The sequence below is a fragment of the Aquila chrysaetos genome, chromosome 1, assembly GCF_900496995.4.
Source record: "Aquila chrysaetos chrysaetos chromosome 1, bAquChr1.4, whole genome shotgun sequence".
Taxonomy (NCBI): Eukaryota; Metazoa; Chordata; class Aves; order Accipitriformes; family Accipitridae; genus Aquila; species Aquila chrysaetos.
The window spans coordinates 28,652,077-28,672,537 of NC_044004.1; the positions used below are offsets into that span (position 1 = coordinate 28,652,077).

Genomic DNA, 20,461 nt, shown 5'->3' on the forward strand with positions numbered 1-20,461 from the left:
CACCGCTGATCACACCCACACGCATCAGTGCTACTGCAAGAAGCCATCCCTATGGCTTCAGCGGACACTGTGGGACCATACAGAAGGCAGCACATTTCACTTTCAGTTTAAATCCCTCCCATTTTCAACACACACTGAATAAACAATGACACCAAGAAGGTTTGTGTAATTTCATAAATCTATTATAGAATGAACACATAAAACAAATACAATAGACAAACAGGTACAAATAAGCACAAAAATTTTATAAACACAAAAAAAGTCCTTTGGCTCTTGAAAGATTAAAATGTACAAAAGGACACATTCAGAAAAAAAGGTGTGTTATTTATCAATGATTTCAAACTTTCAGAAAACACAAGAAAAAGGAATAATGTTTTCGATTGTTTGCTTCTGACATGTAGCAGATCAAACTAGATGACCTTCATGGCCTTTCTGGTCTCATTCTCTAAGTTACTACGTATTTTTTCAATACTGTGTCTTAAGTAATAGAAAATGTCTCCCTTGATTCACTTACATACAAGTTAATTAAAAGAACAAGCTGGTCTTAATAGCGGTGTGTTCAGAATCTCAAGTATACCACTCTTCACTGGTTTAACATTTAGAATGTGTTAACACTTTCTTCTTATATTTGATGCTTCAGGGAGATGCAAAGCCTTTTTCATAGTAGTCCAAAATTAAGATGTGACCTTTCCTTTGGAGAGCAATACTTGAACACACAAATAATTTGTTATTTACATGCACAGGCTTATTGCAAAAAATGTGTTACACCAGTCTAAGGCTGTCTATGGCTTTTAAACCAAAGCATGGAATCAAGGGTCACTATGGACTGATCCTGAAGCAGGAAAGCAGCAGTGATTTCACAACAGATTTCCCAAGGAAATTACATGCCTAAAAGGGAAAACAGACAACCACAGATATTTTCAAAAGTGCTTCGCTCCCACTAGATGCTTTTGAAAATCAATTAGGCATTTCTCTGCATAGTTAAATATCTAAATTACTTTAATCATCCAAACCTTTTGCTTTAGGAAACCACAATCTGCCAGGCTCTTTCAACATATAAGGAAGAAGAAGGCCCAAGCCTTTTCAGTGTACCAGACCCCAGCACAACCTCCAGTTGGGAAGTCACACCCACCATTCCCCCTACTGACTTCTGTTCAGAGAGGACAAAAGGAGACGTGGACTTTCCCAGTCCCCTCCACTATGCGAAAGGCATACAGGGGGCCGCCACAAGGAGCAAACCTTCCACAGCATCCCGACTGCTTGCCACGATGGACCTTGCTTAGTTTTGGCTTTCTCGTCTTAATTTCTCAGTCTTTTTTCTATAAAATTCAGTCTATTTGACTGGTATTCTCTTTCTTCTTCACTGGAACATCTGCATGTGAGAAAAGTCATCCTACAATCTGTCAAACAATGGCTTCTGCATGTTCATACAAAAGGAGCTCAGAGTTAACTGCAGGGAGCTGTAAGTATGATATAGCAAACATTTATAGTACACCTCAAGTAGGTGAAGGTTAGTACTGCTGAAGTGGGAGCATGAAAACTCTAGCTTAACCATGAGATCAAAGCCAAATTTGCTAGGTTTATGGCACAGAAAAAGTACTCTGTAAAAAGAACAAACTGGATACAGAACTAGCAGGATACCAATACAACGGTTTTTCCTGTTATAGCTAGTGTCTTTCCAGATGGTACCCACAATGATGTCCAATGATTAGTCAGCCAAAGAAATCTTATAACAAATTTCTAAATCAAGATTTGAAACTACTGAGAGATAGTTTCACTTATTTATTCAAGATTTTAGGCTCTCTTCGCTAAACTTTGCAGTACTTTTAAATAGCATAAAGTTAAGATCCAAGATTCAGATTTTCTTCCATTACCTTTTCATTAGGCTACTGAGCCATGCTCATTTTTGCTTACTTTCTCTCTTCACTCATTAGTCTTGCAGGCTTGACTGCCCAGTGGTCCAGTTTCAGTGGGAAAGGTAGGGAGTTGAAGCCTGAACTCACCCTTCTGGTAGGAAACACTCCTATAACATGGGAATGGTGTGTTCACAATCCCATAAGCTGATGAGGAAAATTAACTCGCATCTCTCTCTTCCTAAGATGCACTCTCAGCTCTTGGTCTTTCACCAAAATAGGTCATACTGCTGTCACTGGTTTTACTAAAAGCATCTGTCACTGCTAAGCTCAAAGTTGCTAGTCTGTATCCTATGCACTCCACACATCCCTGTTGTACTGGGTTTGTGTGGCAAGGTTTTGGTAGTGGGGCGGCTACAGGGGTGGCTTCTGTGAGAAGCTGCTAGAAGCTTCCCCTGTGTTCAATGGAGCCAATGCCAGCCGGCTCCAAGACGGACCCACTGCTGGCCAAGGCTGAGCCCATCAGTGATGGTGGTAGCACCTCTGGGATAACAGATTTAAGAAGGGAAAAAGTTGCTGTGCACCAGCAACTGCAGCCAGAGACGGAAGTGAAAATATGTGAGAAAAAGCCCTGCAGACCCCAAGGTCAGTGAAGGAGGGGGAGGAGGTGCTCCAGGCTCCAGAGCAGAGGTTCCCCTGCAGCACGTGGGAAAGACTATGGTGAGGCAGGCCATCCACCTGCAGCCCACGGAGGTCCGCAGTGGAGCAGATATCCACCTGCAGCCCAGGGAGGACCCCACGCCGGAGCAGGTGGATGCCCGAAGGAGGCTGTGACCCTGTGGGAAGCCCACGCTGGAGCAGGCTCCTGGCAGGACCTGTGGACCCGTGGAGAGAGGAGCCCACGCTGGAGCAGGTTTGCTGGCAGGACTTGTGACCCCGTGGGAGACCCACGCTGGAGCAGTCTGTGCCTGAAGGACTGCAGCCCATGGAAGGGACCCACGCTGGAGCAGTTCGTGAAGAACTACAGACCGTGGGAGGGCCCCCACGCTGGAGCAGGGGAAGAGTGTGAGGACTCCTGCCCCTGAGGAGGAAGGCGCAGCAGAGACAACGTGTGATGAACTGACCACAACCCCCATTCCCTGTCCCCCTGTGCTGCTGGGGGGAGAAGGTAGAGAAAATCGGGAGTGGAGTTGAACCGAAGAAGAAGGGAGGAGTGGGGGAAGGTGTTTTTAAGATTGGGTTTATATTTCTCATTATCCTACTCTGATTTGATTGGTAATAAATTAAATTAATTATTTTCCCCAAGCTGAGTCTGTTTTACCTGTGACAGTAGCTGGTGAATGATCTCTCCCTGTCCTTATCTCGACCCACAAGCCTTTTATTGTATTTTCTCTCCCCTGTCCAGCTGAGGAGGGGAGTGATAGAGCCACTTTGGTGGGCACCTGGCATCCAGCCAGGGTCAACCCACCACACGTGTCTATCATGATTTATGTGGGGACTACAGCTCTTCTGCAAGGCAGCACATGAGACCTAAACTGTCAAACACAGGAGACTGACACCATGCTAAACAGGTCAGCCAAGATGTTCCATGACGCTAAGTGAAGTTTAATCATACTTTCAGACTAATGATTGCCACATTGCTGTCCCTGGATATGACAAAAAGAACATAAAGGAGAAAAAAAAAGTATTTATGTGAACAACACCAGGTTCTCAAGGCTTGGATCAGGATTTCCAGATTTCCATTCTCAACAATCCCTCCATAAGCCCTGCTGTGTAACCACAGCAGGATCCTCCTGCTCTTAATCTTGCAGTTCAAGAGAAAGGGTGACCAATGGTCACAATCTGAAGGGGAATAAACTGTGGTTAATTTACTCCCTGTTGCAGATTGGTATTCCTGGGGAGTACCAGACCCTTCAAGATTGAAAAAAGACATTCTTACCCAGAGAAGTCCTTGCAGGAACTGCATCCTTATTGATCCAAAATGACACCCATGAAAGAACAACTGTGAGTATACAAGGAATGTATGTCTGAATAGTAAAATATCCCATACGTCTGCTGAGATCAAAGAAAATTGTCATAATAATATAATCACCTACAAATTAAAAAAAGAAAAAAATACTTACACAACATTGAAAACAGTTTTCAGTTGTATTTTCATCTATTAGTCTTCTGCATAGATATGAAATGAAATAAAACTTGACACTTTGCCTTACCAGACAAGGTATGAGAGATTTCAGTTGTATTTCGTAACCCTACAAATGCAAACTGATACAATCTCCAGTATTTTGGATCTGCCACTTCAACAGAGGTTTTCTTCCATTTGTATTCAATTTCATTTCTGGGATATCCATCTAGAAGAAAATAGAGAAAATCAAGTGTTCAGCTCCAGTATATACCAAAGCAGGTTTTGTGATCTCTGAAGTTGTTTATAAACTAAACTAGGGCTATACATAAAGTGGATCAGAGGGAAAGACAAGCTATAGTCCGCCTGATACACTTAAAATTTAACCACAAAATATCTAGCCTCAGTTTTAAACCTAGATAAATGTATGATCGATCAAGAACTATGTAAATACAAACATTTAGGAAAAACCTATGCAATATTCTGGAACTCAGATATGAAAAAGTGGCTCAGATCCATCACTATGAGTTAATACACAAATGTGATATGTGTTATCACTAAAAGACCACAAAGAGCTTAAAAGGACAGACAGTTATTAGTACATAATTTGATAAAATTCCTATTGATGGTTATTGAAAATTTCTTTGCCTATTATTCACAGAATGGATTTTTGTGGCCTGATTCACTGTCCAGTACTTCAACTTAAAGGAAGTGCAACTTTCTTGATTTTCATGTGCTTCACATGTTGCCCCATATTATACTGCAGAAAGGCAGAAATGAAATTAAGCAAGACTTGCTTGTGTGGCACAACTATTTCATCAATGGAGCTACCAAAGCTCATTTAGCTGGAAGCGCTCAAGAAGGAAGTATTAAATGAAAACATTAATTTAAAAAGAGTCACTGAAGTTTGATTTCATTGCCTATTAGGTTTCACATTTAGGAATAAGTCATTCAGCTGTGTTCAGGTGGTTTGGGTTTCTTTTGCCAGTAATAGCACAATTCCCTTAGGAATATATATTTATTTTTTTTAAATATAGTTTATAATAAAGAAATGAAGCCTGAAAGTTGTGTTTCTTGCTCACATAAGTAAGTCCCACTGAAAGGAGAAGGACTTCTTACACTGATTAAGCATTTACAGGAATAGGTTGAAGAAGACAGTTCCTATTTTTCCTTTTAAGTATACCACATGGAACTAATTCAAAGCTGGCAAGTCTGGCAGGCATAAAAAATAAAGTTCTTCCAGGGCAATAGATTTCGATTAACTGGAATGGGCATTGTATCAGAATCCTAAGCAGTAAGATTATTTTTGAAGTCTCACCTAAATGAAATGCATGTAATTTAACTCATTCATTACTGCATTTAATAATGCATTAAATAATGCAATAAATCTAATCAAAACATAAACAGGTCAGTTCTTTCCTTCAGTACAAGTCTTTAAAAAGTAAACACTTGGTCTCTTGCTGCCAGAATTTAAGGAAATTTAAAGCCTGAATGTAAAGAGAAAAAAAAAAAAAAAGCATTTTACCACCTACAGCTTGAAAACTCCAGTGGACAGGAGTGTTCATCCATAGGAAAGTTATGAAGCTGAAGATAACATTCAGCATTAATTGTCAGCCTAATTGGAAAAGGAAGGGAAAAAAAAATAAAAAAAGAAAAAAGATTATATTCAAGCATCCAAACACTTCAGACTAGATAGTAAAGAACATGCACAGAAATCAATTTTGCCAATTAATGGATGTTACACATAGCCAACTGTGTATCTGCAAAAAACATCCAGCATCACTGCCAAAGACCAGAAACTATGATCATATGGAACCTGAGGACCTGCACTGTTTCAATAGGCATTTCAAGCCATTTCAAAAATTTCAATTGATTTAGGGGGATCTCTCAGCTCTCTACCAGAAATAGGGAATAAAAGGGAGGGACTGAAGGCAGGGCAAGGAGGGGAGTTTATGATAGCAAATAAAGGAAGTTTCTGAAGAATGCATTTGTCAAGTCAAATTGCGTTTGGCATGATTGTATCTGGTGGCTACATACACAAGAGAGAAAGTGGGGACACTCTTGGGCTTACTGTATACTCATGGAAGCAGCTCTGGTGAAGATAGCGGCTTGGGTAGGAAAGAGCAGACTTGATATTTCTACTCATTAAATGTCTAAGACATTCAGGTAATTCATGCAACTAATATACATTTTAGAAGTAGTTTAGGACTCGTAATGGTATCAACTGAATCACTTGCTGCTTTTGAAAATACTGTCACAGATTTCCAAAGAGCTTCCGAGCAACCAATGCAAAACTCAGTTCTGCTAACTTTCACTAGGAAGTTAGAGTAAGGGGTTAGACTCCAAACTGCCTTCTTTGTATTTAAAATACCTCCTCCTTTGTTGGCAACATTGTGAAGAAAGTCAGAATGTCTTCTAAAATCAACTTTGAAAATTAACATAATGCTTACATGCTTGACTCTATGCAATACTTACGTACTAGACAAAAAGGGATGGGGAAAGGAAGATTCTGCCACACGCTGCCAGAAAGCTCTGTAAGTCTTTAAACAAAGTATTTATTCTACACCAAGCGTCACTACGACCTTTCTGGAGATTTGTCCTGACCAAGAGAGGCTTATAAGGGAAAGTATATTTCTTGTCATATAATGGAGTGAAAAAAAAAGAAACCCCACACACACATTTCCAAGTAAACCACTTGCATCCCTCTGAAGATGCTTCTCAAATTTGCCAACTATGGTATATACGTTTATTGCCTTTGTTTTCCATTTTCAACCTTTGGGTAGTCAAACACTTAAAGAAAAAGAAAAAAAAACTTATTAAAGGCAATACAACTTTATCTGGAATCACTGATGGGTGCAATGGACAGACCAAGGAGTATCCTCAGAAAGAGACTCAGGAAGCCTGACTAACAGAATCACCACATCTTCTCCCTGAATTACCAACAGGCAAAGAGTGGTGGTACAGGTGAGCCCATGAACCTGGAGCACTGTCAGATCCTATTATTGTTCCTTCGATAACCAACATATGAACCTCTCAATGTTATTCCACCTTAGGCCAAATTCAGGCCATATCCTCAGCTATACAGATGTTTGCATGTTGCAGTGCTGGGTGAATACCTGTTTTGCTGTTTTATTACTAGCTCATTGCACTTCATAGCTCATACTCTAGCACAATAATTCTAACCTATTGGTCTGGGAGAGCTCACATGGTTTTACTGGTTGCATGCGTTTGTTTCTTTGTGCTACTTAGATCCTGTTTAAAAAAAAAATTGGACATTGAAACTGAATGGGCAATGGAAGGGTAAAGTCCAAGTATGACTCTAGAATTGTTAGCTACAAAAAGAAAAAAAAAATATATTAGCATGTCAGCAGAAGAGGATCTCTAGAGGTTTTTATAAACACCAGCATAATAAACTGTTTAAAAAGTACTCTTCAGAGATATTTGTGTGCTCTCAAATGAAGCGTACTAAGAAAAAATTCAGTGAAGAGAATCCTTTTAAAGCATTCTAATTCTTCTTACTTCTGATACAGAAGACTTCTATAAATTGTTCATCCAGCACAACTACCTTGCAGGTGAAAACAGCATAAATGACTGAAAAAAAAGTAATTAAAAGGTGCTACTTTTTCTTTAAAATAAATAAATAAATACACTCTTAAAGGTAGAATCAGATTTATGGCATCCTCTGCATGGACTGCTTCTTGATCAGCTCCTAATTTATTGCAAGATTTTTTAGGCATACTTAAAAAATAAAACTGAGATGACCCTAAAACGCTTTCTGTAGACCACACCACGGTCTTTCAAGAACTGTTTGAAAAGTGACTCAAAGATCAGTACATATAGCCTAGATAGTAAGCTTAAAACCAGCCCAAGCATCCGCCATTTGCCAAGAAGAACTATCACCAACATATTTGCTTATGCCTAATTTGGATGAACGGATTCGTTGATTTTAATAGCTTGCAAGGGTAAACATGTTAAGAAGTACATGCAGGACTGGGGCCTTAGCTTTAATCAAGCTTCTTATGATTTCTATTATCTGAAGCATTTAATATTTTACTTACAGAATATATTTTGGTGGAAATTAGATACTGAACTGTTTAGAACAGAAAGTCTGCAAAACAATTTATGACAGGATCTGCAATATGTTAGTGAGAAACAACCATGGCGCTACATGCTATATAACTCCTTTTTTTTTAATCTTGCCTGTACCTAAATGAGATTAAAATTTGTTATCCCCTTCAATTGTCTTTACCCAATTATCTAGGCAATATATTTCAATACTATTAATTTCATGTTTTTCATGATCAAATAATCTTTTTTTTTTTTTTTTTTTTTTCCTCCTTTAGTAAACTCCTTGCAAATTCCTGTGGTCCACAACGAAAGAGATGCCAAGGATTTGATTCACATTCATTATTTTCATATTCCTGGACATAACTTTTTTTTTTTTTCTAGCCAGTTAATAAAAACCCACCTTAGAGTGTATAATACTCTTCCATCACTCCAGATTCGAAGTAAACGATTTGGAGTTGTAATCCAGTGAGCATCAGATTTCCTTGAGTTCCGGAAGAAAGTGTCTGGAATCCAAATTTTTCCAACCATATTGCTATTAAGCATAAGCACCTTCATTGAGCTGTTAAATTTTAGACGACTGTCATACCAAGTCTGGGCAAAAATTATATCTATAGTGTATTCCTAAAAACAGAGAAACAACCATATCTATGTATACGTTTATCAAAGTCTGCAAGCCAACAATTTTTAATTTATATATAAATCCAAGGCCCCTTCTATTCTTCTATTCTCTTTTGTACTACCATTTGCATAGCACTCAGCAGCCTGTAACCCCAAACTGAGAAATTACAGGCTGACAAAAGATGCACATAGCCTTCTGTCCCTAACTCCTTGCCCCTGACACACACTGGTTAGTTAAGGAGGAGGAGATGTGACGGGAGCTTGCTGTAACTTGGAGGTTCCCACACAGTGCGACCACCTCTGGGGGCCCCACACAGAAATTTAAGGGCAACCTTAATACTTCAGGGCTAGACTATGTTTGTTAAGACAAAGATTCTACATCTCTTAAACAGCAAACCAAATAAACTTTCTATGTTTTTCCCCCAAACTTTAGAATATGCAATTTAAGATCCTTCAAGAAATTTCAGATTTTGAAAAATTCATGAATATGCGGGAAGTAAACATCACAGTTTGCAGAACTATCTGTTACCATCTGCCTCATATATCTACCTACATACACACAAAAGTATACATAGTCATAATCAGGAAGAAAATGTCCCTAAAGCAATTCCACTTTACTTATTAAAGCCTCAAGAAAGCTCCTTTTGTGACAGAAAGTCAAATTCCTCAGTAGACCTATGGCCAGAAAAGAAAGGTGAAAAATAAATAAATAAATAAACAAACAAACAAACAAAAGGAAAACCCACAGCCTTTTAACGAGACAATTCTTGACACAGTAAAATTTGAGGGAGATAAACATTACAGATGCAATGAAATACTGTTTTTCAAAGAATCCAGCCAGTTGTTACTGCACTCCAAAGGAGCAAAGCAGCAGCCTCTTCTCTGTTGTGTTTGTCATAGCTCCAGACCACGACTCCAACCTTAAGAGCAGTCTCTCCCTCTACTTGATGGCAGATGTGATCTTTCCTGCATGGCTGCCCCATGAGGGCTCCAGTGAGCAACTCAGCAGCTCCTCTGCAGGGAAAAAGATCTGGAGACCACCTCGTGCTGGTTGTTCACCTCTCAGTTACGGGATGAGTGTGCAGGGGGAAGGCAGAAGGAGGCAGTGGTTCAAACTCTTGCTTAGAGCCAAAGGGGTCACTACTAGTTTATCTGGTCAATAAAAATGCACAGTGCTGACAGTCAATTCTGTTTTTAAATAAAATAAAAGTGGAAGGCTTTGCTGGTTGAAGTGGGGGGTTTTGTTCATTTTACTTTTAAATAATTACAGCAGCCAACTGTACGAGTTACAGATTCCTCACTCATTTCTTCAGCTGATACCACCCATCTCCCAGGAAAGTTTGTGAAATTTGGCACTCAATCCTTGAGAAGTGCCAAGGCAGATATTCTGGGACTACCTAAATCTCTCTCAATTTTCCCACCTCTCCATGTGGAAGAAGAACAGGTTCAGGAAATAGATACGCAAGAGGGAGGCTTGCCCTTGCTCTGTGATGTATGGCAGATGAATTACCACCTGGACTGTGGTAACTCAGTGACTCTCAATGGTTATGAATAACTAGTGTGTGAGGCAAACAGTGGAGGGACAGAAGGAACAAAAGGACTAATCAAAAATGCATTTTAGAGGTGACTTTGTTCTAAAACTCTGCTTATTCCTTGAGAAGCTCAGCCGTCAAGGGAAGATTCTGCAGGTCAAAACAAGTCCTTGATTATTTTCTTTCTATAAACAATGTTCAAGACACCTGTGAAAACCCTGTTTTAATGGCTTGTTTAACCTTAAAATTCAGCTTTCTGTGCTCATCTATAGTGGTTAGAGCTGGAAAGGAAACTTGCCTTGTTGTAGTGTAAATGAGAACCCGAGGCAGTGCACCAGAGAAGTGGTTTAATGGGCTTAAATGGAACAGAATGAACAAAGATTTATGTGTTGCCTTTACAGTACAAATAGGAGAAAAAAAGAAGTCAGTGAGCGAAATCAACAGACACGACCAAATGTATGAAAAGAGCAGACTGTCTGAGTTTGAAGGTGCTACTCTAAGCAGCCACTTCACAGTAGCACTGCATTTTCTGAGAAAAAGAAATTTATCAAAGTGTCATTACAGTCAAATCCACCCAGAGCAAGAAAACTCAGGTTATCATAGAATACCAACCACCCTAACAAATTAAGATAAAAAAGGAAGAGGAGCTCACAGATTATTTTGAACACAGAAAGCAAAGGAACAGCCTCAGTGGACCCAGATGCTTGTATTCTCTTACCTTTCAGTATTAAATGTACAAGTTTTTATCACACCCATGTATTACAGGAGTTGTTTAAAGAACTTTTTGGGGGAAAAAAAGGAAGAAACTTTCTTAAAATCCTTCATGATACATTATAACTGTTCAAAAAGAATCTAATACGAATAGTTTAATATCACAAAATTAGTAACTACTTGTTTCCACATATCTTGCTGAATGTATAATTAGAGATCCAATTGCTAGCCTCTTGTCACATACCTGCAGAGGGTGGTCCTCCATTTGTAAGCTGACACTTCAGCACACAGACATCTCCCTCAGGAGTCAGCCAACGAAAGGCATAATCTTACTATTCATCCCATGTGAAAGATGTGGACTTGCAGCTTCATGGTGGGTGGCAGCAGCAGTTCACCCCCCTCTTCAGTAGGGACCCCGAGTCAGTGCTTTCTGATTTCTCCCAAGAACATTTATTCCAATTCTGACATCTGCCTTGTTGGACATTACTACCTACTTCTTTAGCATATCTATTTGTCCTATGCCTCCCTGAGACCTCTCTGTCTTTGAGGGTCCATAATACATCCTGAGGCTGCATATATTCTTCACATAACACATCTCACGTGGCATCACATTTTCAACCCATTCTATCTATACTATCTTTCACTCAAGTGAACTTTAGCGTAATGTGCAATAAGGCGTGTGAAAATGGGACCCAAATGTATACTAGCCTCCTTTCTGAACACAAGCTTCCCTGCAGAAGAGGCCAGGTGGCATAGGTCCAAACGGACACCAAGCAGACACCAAACACAGGCAAACATATAGGATGATCAGACAACTAATAGACTGGCAGCATGCAGCTGTGACAGTATAGACGCTTGAGAGCAATAATCTGAAAGGGAAACTATGCTACAGGGATTATCAAGAAAATTGGATTATTTCTCAAAATCTAGGTTTGAAATGGGCTTGAAATTTTCAGATTTTATGGATTGCCTTAAATTTGCATCTCCTGAAAAATATTCCATATTTCCTTTTAAGATGGGGAAATCTGGGTCCCCAAAATTTGTTGAAAATGAGGTAGAAAAATCACTATGCTGTCTTTTCTGTGAGTACTTTGTTTCCAAAACTAGATGAATAAAAGCCCTATCTTTGTTTAGACACTGAATGAGCAAGCACAGCACCAGCCAGATTTATACAATATTCTTTTAGTGCAACAAATCTTTCTGAGCAACTATTTTATTTTTCTTGTGTTCTTTCAAAAAGTTAACACTCTTATCACTACTTCTATTAGTCTTTCATAAAACTCACCATTTGATGCCACTGTGTACCCATAAAAATTGGTTTACTACTCTCCCTTTGAAATGAAACTAATGATAAAATAGCCATGCAAAATAAAATGGAATCAATCTATGGCTGCGTTAGTCACAGCTATAGCAAAATGCATGCTTATTCATATTTAGCCTCACAGAGTTCAACAACCATGGCACACGTTAGCTCATATTTGGCATTTGATTAGATCACTGAACTTTTTTTTGCACAGCTGGCATAAAGAGCCCACCTGCCTAATTATTTACAGATAAGTGCAATCCTCCTCCATCTCTTTCCTCTCTAAAAGATCATAACAAACTCCAAAGGCTGGGAACACAGTGACTAATCAGAGATTACCATTAAGGGGCCAGCCAGTGAACAAACTGTGAATATTGACAAGCAGGTGTATAGTGTGAGAGAAAATCATTAAATAAATAAAAGCAATTACTTCAAATAAAGTAGGAACAGCTACTGTATGGGAATAAATGGAATCCTCAACATCAGTTTCATTGTCATGCACAGTTCAATTACTGTCAGACATGAAAATGGGCCAGTGGATTGGGTTTTTTATTGGAAAGCTGTGAAAGAAAGGGGGCAGATACCATCCTACATGATTGTTTCTCAGTGCAAACTGCATCCCATGAATTCCAACATAATATCAGTAAGGATGGAAAATATCTCACAAAGAAAAAAAACCCTATTTTTCTTGGATATTTTGTCTGGCAGTCTTGCAACTGATTTGATATTCCACAGTAAAAAGCGTGGAGAAGTCAAGAAGTGAGTAGCTAAATCGTTGGCTGCATTATGTTAACAGCAACATATTTTGTTTGAGGCCTAGTTTTCGGGGGCCAAACACAAAAGCAATGAAAAGTCCCAAAACCAAACTCACAACTGAAAAAATGTGTTAGCAAACTACAGGCCTGCAATACAGTTCATTACTAATGAATTTCAGAGAAAAATGAATAAAAACATACTCCTGTCATTTCACCTTTGCTCAGAAAACCACCCCAGCTTTTCTCCCAGATTCAAAATTTCACCTGAAGGGCACCTGGAGTTTTCTGGAGTGCAACAAGCTAATTCAGAAATCTGTTTCATAGGGAGCCCCTGAACTCAGTTCCATTACCAAGTGTGACATGACTTCATCTTCAAGGTATTTTCCCCATGTTTTTTCATTCTATCCAGCGTTCTAATTCCTTAAATTGGAACTCAATGTGAAGGAGGCAGGGAATTTTTCAGAAAAAAAATTAAGAAGGGGAAACTAAAGAAAGCATTCTACCAACCTATATGTTTCAACATTAAGAGATGTGATTTAATATTAAAGACTCAGTTTAATATGCTGATTAAGAGGCTTAAAGAACAAAGAAAGTCATAGACAAATCTGGTAACCACATGCGTTCCTAAGAGGTAAGCACCAAATAAAGCATCAAGCATGAGCCAATTTATCTTCATCTTGTCAGTGTGCTGCCAATAAGCACTTGTAACCTTTACCGTCTCCCTCACCCAAATATCTCTGGACATCAATAAGGGGCTATTAAGTAATTTATTAAAATACTTAACCTATCTTTGATGTATAACTCCTCTTAACAAAAGGTCTAAAATGCGGCTGCTCTCCCTGGTGCATTACTTTACAAACCCTTTAAAAATATTTTTGAGCTGCTTCAGGGCCAACAGTGATTTCAGAGCTTGATTCCCATGGCTGGGACTGAAGTAAAAGTAAAATTTCTTGTTTTGGTAAACCATTTTAGTTTGCTCACTATAGAAATCTAAAGCTGGTAACCTTAGGGTGAGATCTAAAAGATCCAACAAATCACAGTGATTCTGACATGTACCTGTAATATTACATTAATGAGTCTGCAGCGGTGGAAGTCATGGGGGCTGCAGGAAATACTCTGAACAGAAGTGCACAGCATCTGCTCCCAGAGTCTTTTAACCAGTCAGATTGTTATAACCGTACAGATAATCACACTGGAGGATGCTATGAAAACATATGCACAGGGTAAGTGGAAATATGGCAAATCATATCTACAGAAGGTGAGGGAGTACAGCAAGACCTACATAGTCACAATACAGGAAAAATCTATCACTCTTCACATCATAATTTGGCATCTGTGCTTATCCAGTTCTTATTTCGAACATGCAAAATGACAGATGCAAACAACAATATGAATAAAAGGCAAGATTTGTTTCAATGCTTTGTAGATTAGAAACTATGACTAAAGTCTTGCCAATAGTCAAAAGATTAGCTAGAAAAGTTACTAAAGCACTTCAGCAAAATCTCTGCTTTTATTTGATCACTGTAGAGTTTGGCCATTTGAAGAGAGTATAAGGAGAGGAAGTAGATGATACAATCTATATATATTCCCACACTGAAAATTATACAAAAAGTTTTGGTTTTCTTTTCAATTGAAACTTGAATATTTCAGCCACTGCCACCCATAAACAAACATTAAACTATAGAAAGAACCAGAGAAGACAACTTGGAACAACAACAAAAAAAAACCAAAAACCAGACATAAATACATACATATATATTAAAAAACCAGGAGTGGATGCTGGTATGGATTAAGGGTTCAGCTTTGAGGTTGTCGGTAGTGTTTTATCAGCTCCATTAACTGTACTTTCTAAATTCAGCAGCTACATCTACTTTCCTGTAACTAGAGAGACCAAGCAGTCAAAATTGGTCCCACAAACAACTTCAGCGACAAAGCTGCACGTTACTCAAGCATACGTGATTTACTACAGTTTCCTTTTATTAATAAGCTATAAAGTCTCAAACACCATACTTCACCATTCAGCTGTTTTTAAAGCAAGATTAATTGCACAGTTACTGTTAGGTCTTTTATTTCCATGGTCTTCCTGCCATGCTTCAAAATCCCAATATGGCAAGGACATTTCTCTGGTTTCTACCTTGCAACTCCTGTAAGATACATGGATCCTACATGCAATACAGCACTCCTATCAGTTTAGCTTTCTGGCTGATGAGGCAGTCATGCAACTTCAAATATCAGTCATTTGCTACACTGAAGATATAAGAGCACGGACAACTGTTAAGAACTTCCTAAAAGAGCCTCTATTTACTTACTGGCCCCAAGGGCATAACCCTTTGTGGGGATAACCCTCTACAATAGAGACACTACTGTTATTGAAGAAGGTGAAATCTCATGTAGCACTTACTGTATGCCAGTGAATGACAAACTCCAAAACAGTCCAACAAAAAGTGTTTTAGATGTGCGTTTTCTGTGGTGGTCAAAATAACCATCCAGAGTGTATAAGACTTGATGAAATTTAAATTATACAACAGAATAAAAATAATGAAGGCCAAGATCAACAGGCAGGGAAGTTACATTCACCTACTAACTAAACCACATCATTGCATTTCTTAAGAGCTGCTTTGTCAGTGCTGTCCCCCCTAGTAACAAGGAAGCAGGGCAGCACTCTTTCCAGGAGTGGGTCTGCTTCCTCAGTAAACAGCTTGGAGGTGCTGCTGCAGGAAAGGGCAGCCAGAGCACTCCCCTGCTTTGTAAAGCGAACCTCCCATAGCATGCACTATGAGGAGAAAAATCCTGTTCCTGTAGCTTCCCAGCTTTTAGCAGAGGATGAGGGTTTGTAGTGTCAGCACAGATCCTGGCACTGGCCGTTGTAGGGGCCAGTGCATGACAGCAGCTTTCCTCTGGAACACAGCAGCAAAGGAGGCAATGAAAACCTGTATGGTAGGAGCCACTGCCAAGGACAGTTTCTATTGCAACAAGCTGTTACAAGCTATCATAACAATCAAAGCACATCCTCTGCCTTTTTTCCCGAAATGCAGTTCAAATCTAGGCCAGCAGAATTATTCCCACAACTGGAATGCAGCATCACAAATTTCCAGACAGACAGACAGATTAGGAATTAATAACAAAGAACAGGTGTGTAATGTTCTTCAAAATATTTATCATCCATTTGACACAAAGACAAGAGGTACAAGACAAAGAACTAAATGTAGCTTGTCTCAGCTGCAGACAAAAGGGAGACAATCACAGCAGAAGCAGACAAAAAGTATTTGGAGAGGATATTAAGGTATCAGAAGTAACAATAAACTGTACAACAGAGCAGCCAAGCAATCTGTGCGGTTTTGGGGGGAAAAGCAGGAGTCAAGCACTGTTTGGGTTAGCTTTAGCACTGTACCTTTACCTTCTCAGTGGATACTTATATTACCATTATTCTTGGTTTAGATTATCTCAGATCAGAACTGAATTGTGCAGGCACTCAATACTGCTTATACAGGATACACATCCTCTGCAAGGAGCTTACGGTTTAGAATTTAACATAAAAGACAAGATTTGGAAAGACAACAGGGGCATAAGTAACACAAAACAAAGAACCCAATACCAGTCAGAATTACAGGGAGTGATTTTAGCACAACAAAAGCTTAATTGTTTGTGTTATTTTGTAGCCTCCTTTTGTAGCCCAGAAAGAAGGAAAAAAAGGGAAAAAAAAAAAAAAAGAAAAAAAAAGAAAAGTAAGTTTAAACAGGAACATGATGAGAAACAATGAAGAAGCTTTGATACATTTATAGAAAGTTTTTCAAACATAAGGGGCAGCTTGGGAGAAAGTGGTATGAAAAGTTGAAAGGATGGGAGCAGAAACTAGCGAGATCTGAGATAGAAAATGGCCTCTTGGGGAAAAAAAACAACAAAAAATGGCTGGGGATAGACTTTGAAGTGCCTTGAAAGTGAAAGGAAACTGTTTATGTGTGATGTCCAGTGAAAGAGGAGATGGAGGAAGAACCTGAGCAAGAAATGACTCAGTAGAAACAGTGGAAAATTCTCTCTGTAGGACATCTCTAGAAGGTTTTGTATAGGGTTTCCATAGAAAGGTTTTGGCAGCAGGGAGGGCTACAGGGGTGGCTTCTGTGAGAAGCTGCTAGAAGCTTCCCCTGTGTCTGACAGAACCAATGCCAGCTGGCTCCGAGACGGACCCGCTGCTGGCCAAGGCCGAGCCCATTAACAACGGTGGTAGTGCCTCTGGGATAACAGATTTAAGAAGGGGAACCTGCAGTGGGGGAGGAGATTGGAATGTGAGAGAAACAACCCTGCAGACCCCAAGGTCAGTGAAGGAGGGAGAGGAGGTGCTCCAGGCGCCGGAGCAGAGGTTCCCCTGCAGCACGTGGGGAAGACTATGGTGAGGCAAGCCATCCACCTGCAGCCCATGGAGGTCCACGGTGGAGCAGATATCCACCTGCAGCCCAGGGAGGACCCCATGCCGGAGCAGGTGGATGCCCGAAGGAGGCTGTGACCCTGTGGGAAGCCCACGCTGGAGCAGGCTCCTGGCAGGACCTGTGGACCCGTGGAGAGAGGAGCCCACGCTGGAGCAGGTTTGCTGGCAGGACTTGTGACCCCGTGGGAGACCCATGCTGGACCAGTCTGTGCCTGAAGGACTGCAGCCCATGGAAGGGACCCACGCTGGAGCAGTTCGTGAAGAACTACAGACCGTGGGAAGGACTCATGTTGGGAAAAGTTCATGGGGGACTGTCTCCCATGGGAGGGCCCCCATGCTGGAGCAGGGGAAGAGTGTGAGGACTCCTGCCCCTGAGGAGAAAGGAGTGGCAGAGACAATGTGTGATGAACTGACCACAACCCCCCATTCCCCATCCCCCTGCGCTGCTGGGGGGAAGTAGAGAAAATTGGGAGTGGAGTTGAGCCCAAGAAGGGAGGGGTGGGGGGAAGGTGTTTTTAAGACTTGGTTTATATTTCTCATTATCCTACTCTGATTTGATTGGTAATAAATTAAATTAATTTTTCCCCAGATCAAGTCTGTTTTGCCCATGATGGTAGTTGCTAAGTGATCTCTCCCTATCCTTATCTTGACCTCCGAGCCCTTTGTTATATTTTCTCTCCCCTGTCCAGCTGAGGAGGGGAGTGATAGAGCAGCTTTGGTGGGCACCTGACGTTCAGCCAAGGTCAACCCACCACAGGTATGAATAGAGCAAGGCTGCAACTGGAAAGATTACAAAAATATGTTAGCGTAACAATGGGAGTCTGGACAAGAGTTTCCATGTGACATATTAAAAAATAAAGAAAAATAAAACCCCTCTGCACTCAGAATTTGAAAGACTACAACTAAGACCCTACTCCTGGTTCTAAGATCCATCATGTCATAGAAGATTTTTAGATTTCAGGCCTCAATGACACACAGAGTCATTATGTACAGCAACTGAGAGTGTGGAAGTGGTGAAAAGTGGGAAGATTTAAAGTTACAATTTAGCCATATTGAGCTAACTAAACACCTGTGAACAGATCTGACGGACACAAGGCAATACCTTAGATTGGACAACAGGATGTACACAGAACAGCAGGCAACTAGCACAGAAAGGTTGCTGAATTTGTGCATGGAACTACCAAGAAGTAGTTGAGAGCAGGAGAAGAGAAGGTGACCATGGAAGACATCCTGCGCAGAAGTACCAAAGGAAGAGCTTTAAGAAGTACATTCACATCAACACTTAAATAGATCAAGTACTAGGAACAGAAAAGAAATTAAGGGAATTCCTCACAACACATTGACAGACTGACCACAGATAAAAAGGAAGAAGGCTTTTCAGAATTGTCTTCTAGCCCCAACCATGTCCACAGCTCAGCACTTCTGCTATTTCTTTAACAAATTAGCCTTATGCAAATACAGAGCACTAACATCTGAAATCTCAAATACTTCAAAGGCAGTTTAGTTATTGCTCTGGCTGTGGATGCTAAGAATCTGAGATGGTATAAACTGGACTTCCAACCAGTACGCTGGCACAATCTACTGAAGTCGGGGAGTTAAGTCAAAGTAAATTTTATTATTATTATTACTACTAATAATAATAATAATATTATTGAAACCATGCCAATCGTGGCAGAAGTGATACAACAGCACTATACAAAACCAGTGTTTCCTAAAGCATGAACTATTCTAACATAAGATTTAAGAACAAACCACAGTGCAAAAAGCCTGCAGCCTTGGAGTATAGCATTGCTAAACGGCACACAGAAATCAGGCTGTATTTTACAGCAAAGAGCTTAGATTTTTCTGGTGTCTCGTGTAAAACCTTAATTACCTGTCCTGACTTCATATCTATTAAGGGACAACTGGTAACCTGCAGCTGAAAATGGCACAAGTACTGAATGCTGTTTAAAGTGGGAGCTGAAAAGATGCCTGTACTCTCATTTGGTTTCAGAAAGCCACTGCAATATTTGTCTGTTGTACAACAGCTGCCTTTTCCCTTACCCCTCGCCACTCCCTTCAAAATGATCACAGAAATTGGGAGCAATACAGGAACTGCTGTGCTGAGCCACTATGAGCAGAATATTGCCTGTACTTGGCCAATTCCCCTGAAACCAAACAGGGCAAGCAGTAGGCGCTCTAGCTGCCTGCAAGAGCCGGACTAATCAATTTAAGCTAATTTTTTTCAGAAAAAAACAGAGAACTTTCATGAAATTGTATTTGTGAAGTATTACTCAAGTTCCTAGAGTGGGTAAAATAAGAAATACTAACAGACATATGGGTTTTGACACTTAAATGTATTTCATAACAAAGAAAAAACAACGCTCAAGCCTACTGAAGGAATATTTACTCAGCAGCTGTAAATGAACACTGTGTCCATCAATCTCAAACACCCATCTGAGTAACAGTCAATTAACTCTGTTCACTTGCAGTGCTGACAGGCACCAAAATGATTGGAATCTATCTTTCCTAATCAAAATAAAAGAGTAAGTTGGGAAAAAAAATTATTATTCTAGCTTACTCCAAAGAAGATGCTGTACAACAAGAAACAGGTAATATTCAAAGACTTCTTGGTACTTCTGTCCTGATTTATGAACAACTATATCTGATATTTGAAAGAGAATGGAACCAGTTTGCATAAAATCCACACACTTGACTCTCCAAAAAATTGCAGTGCTTGCACGCTGAACCCACACAACCTTACGAAATCCCATAAATTCTCAGATATGGGCAGAAGTGCATCCCTCATGCTCTTCCTTTCAGTCTGTCATCATAAACTCATAGAGACAATGGTTGTCCTCAAAACAGTCTTCTTCAAACATGAAAGCAATTCCAACCTCCAGGAAAAAACTTCAAATGCAGTTTGCAAACCACGACATGCCCTATCAAGCAGTGTTCACCCAGTCCTGAACTATTACTATACACTGCAGCATTTGGATAGCACTGTGACTTATAATGTTTACGCTTCTTGTACGGAACCATGGTCACTTAGACACACAGCTCTCTGTAACAGACAGAGAGGAAGGGAGAGCGAGAG

At 40.0% G+C, this 20,461-nt stretch overlaps 1 protein-coding gene across 3 annotated transcripts in view; it reads right to left on the reverse strand.

The window, feature by feature from the left end:
* Window positions 1-20,461, reverse strand: part of GABRG1 (gamma-aminobutyric acid type A receptor subunit gamma1) — a 66,474-nt gene that overhangs the window by 13,834 nt on the left and 32,179 nt on the right. For 2 of the 3 annotated variants that reach the window (XM_041122666.1, XM_030042640.1), the window contains 4 exons: window positions 8,444-8,664; window positions 5,508-5,590; window positions 4,067-4,204; window positions 3,793-3,945 (listed from right to left, as the gene is read on the reverse strand). In XM_041122666.1, coding sequence (XP_040978600.1) covers window positions 3,793-3,945; window positions 4,067-4,204; window positions 5,508-5,590; window positions 8,444-8,664 — 595 coding nt within the window. Of the gene's footprint in view, window positions 1-3,792; window positions 3,946-4,066; window positions 4,205-5,507; window positions 5,591-8,443; window positions 8,665-9,581; window positions 10,242-20,461 lie in introns of those variants that run through there. The other variant, XM_041122665.1, reaches the window with a different exon arrangement.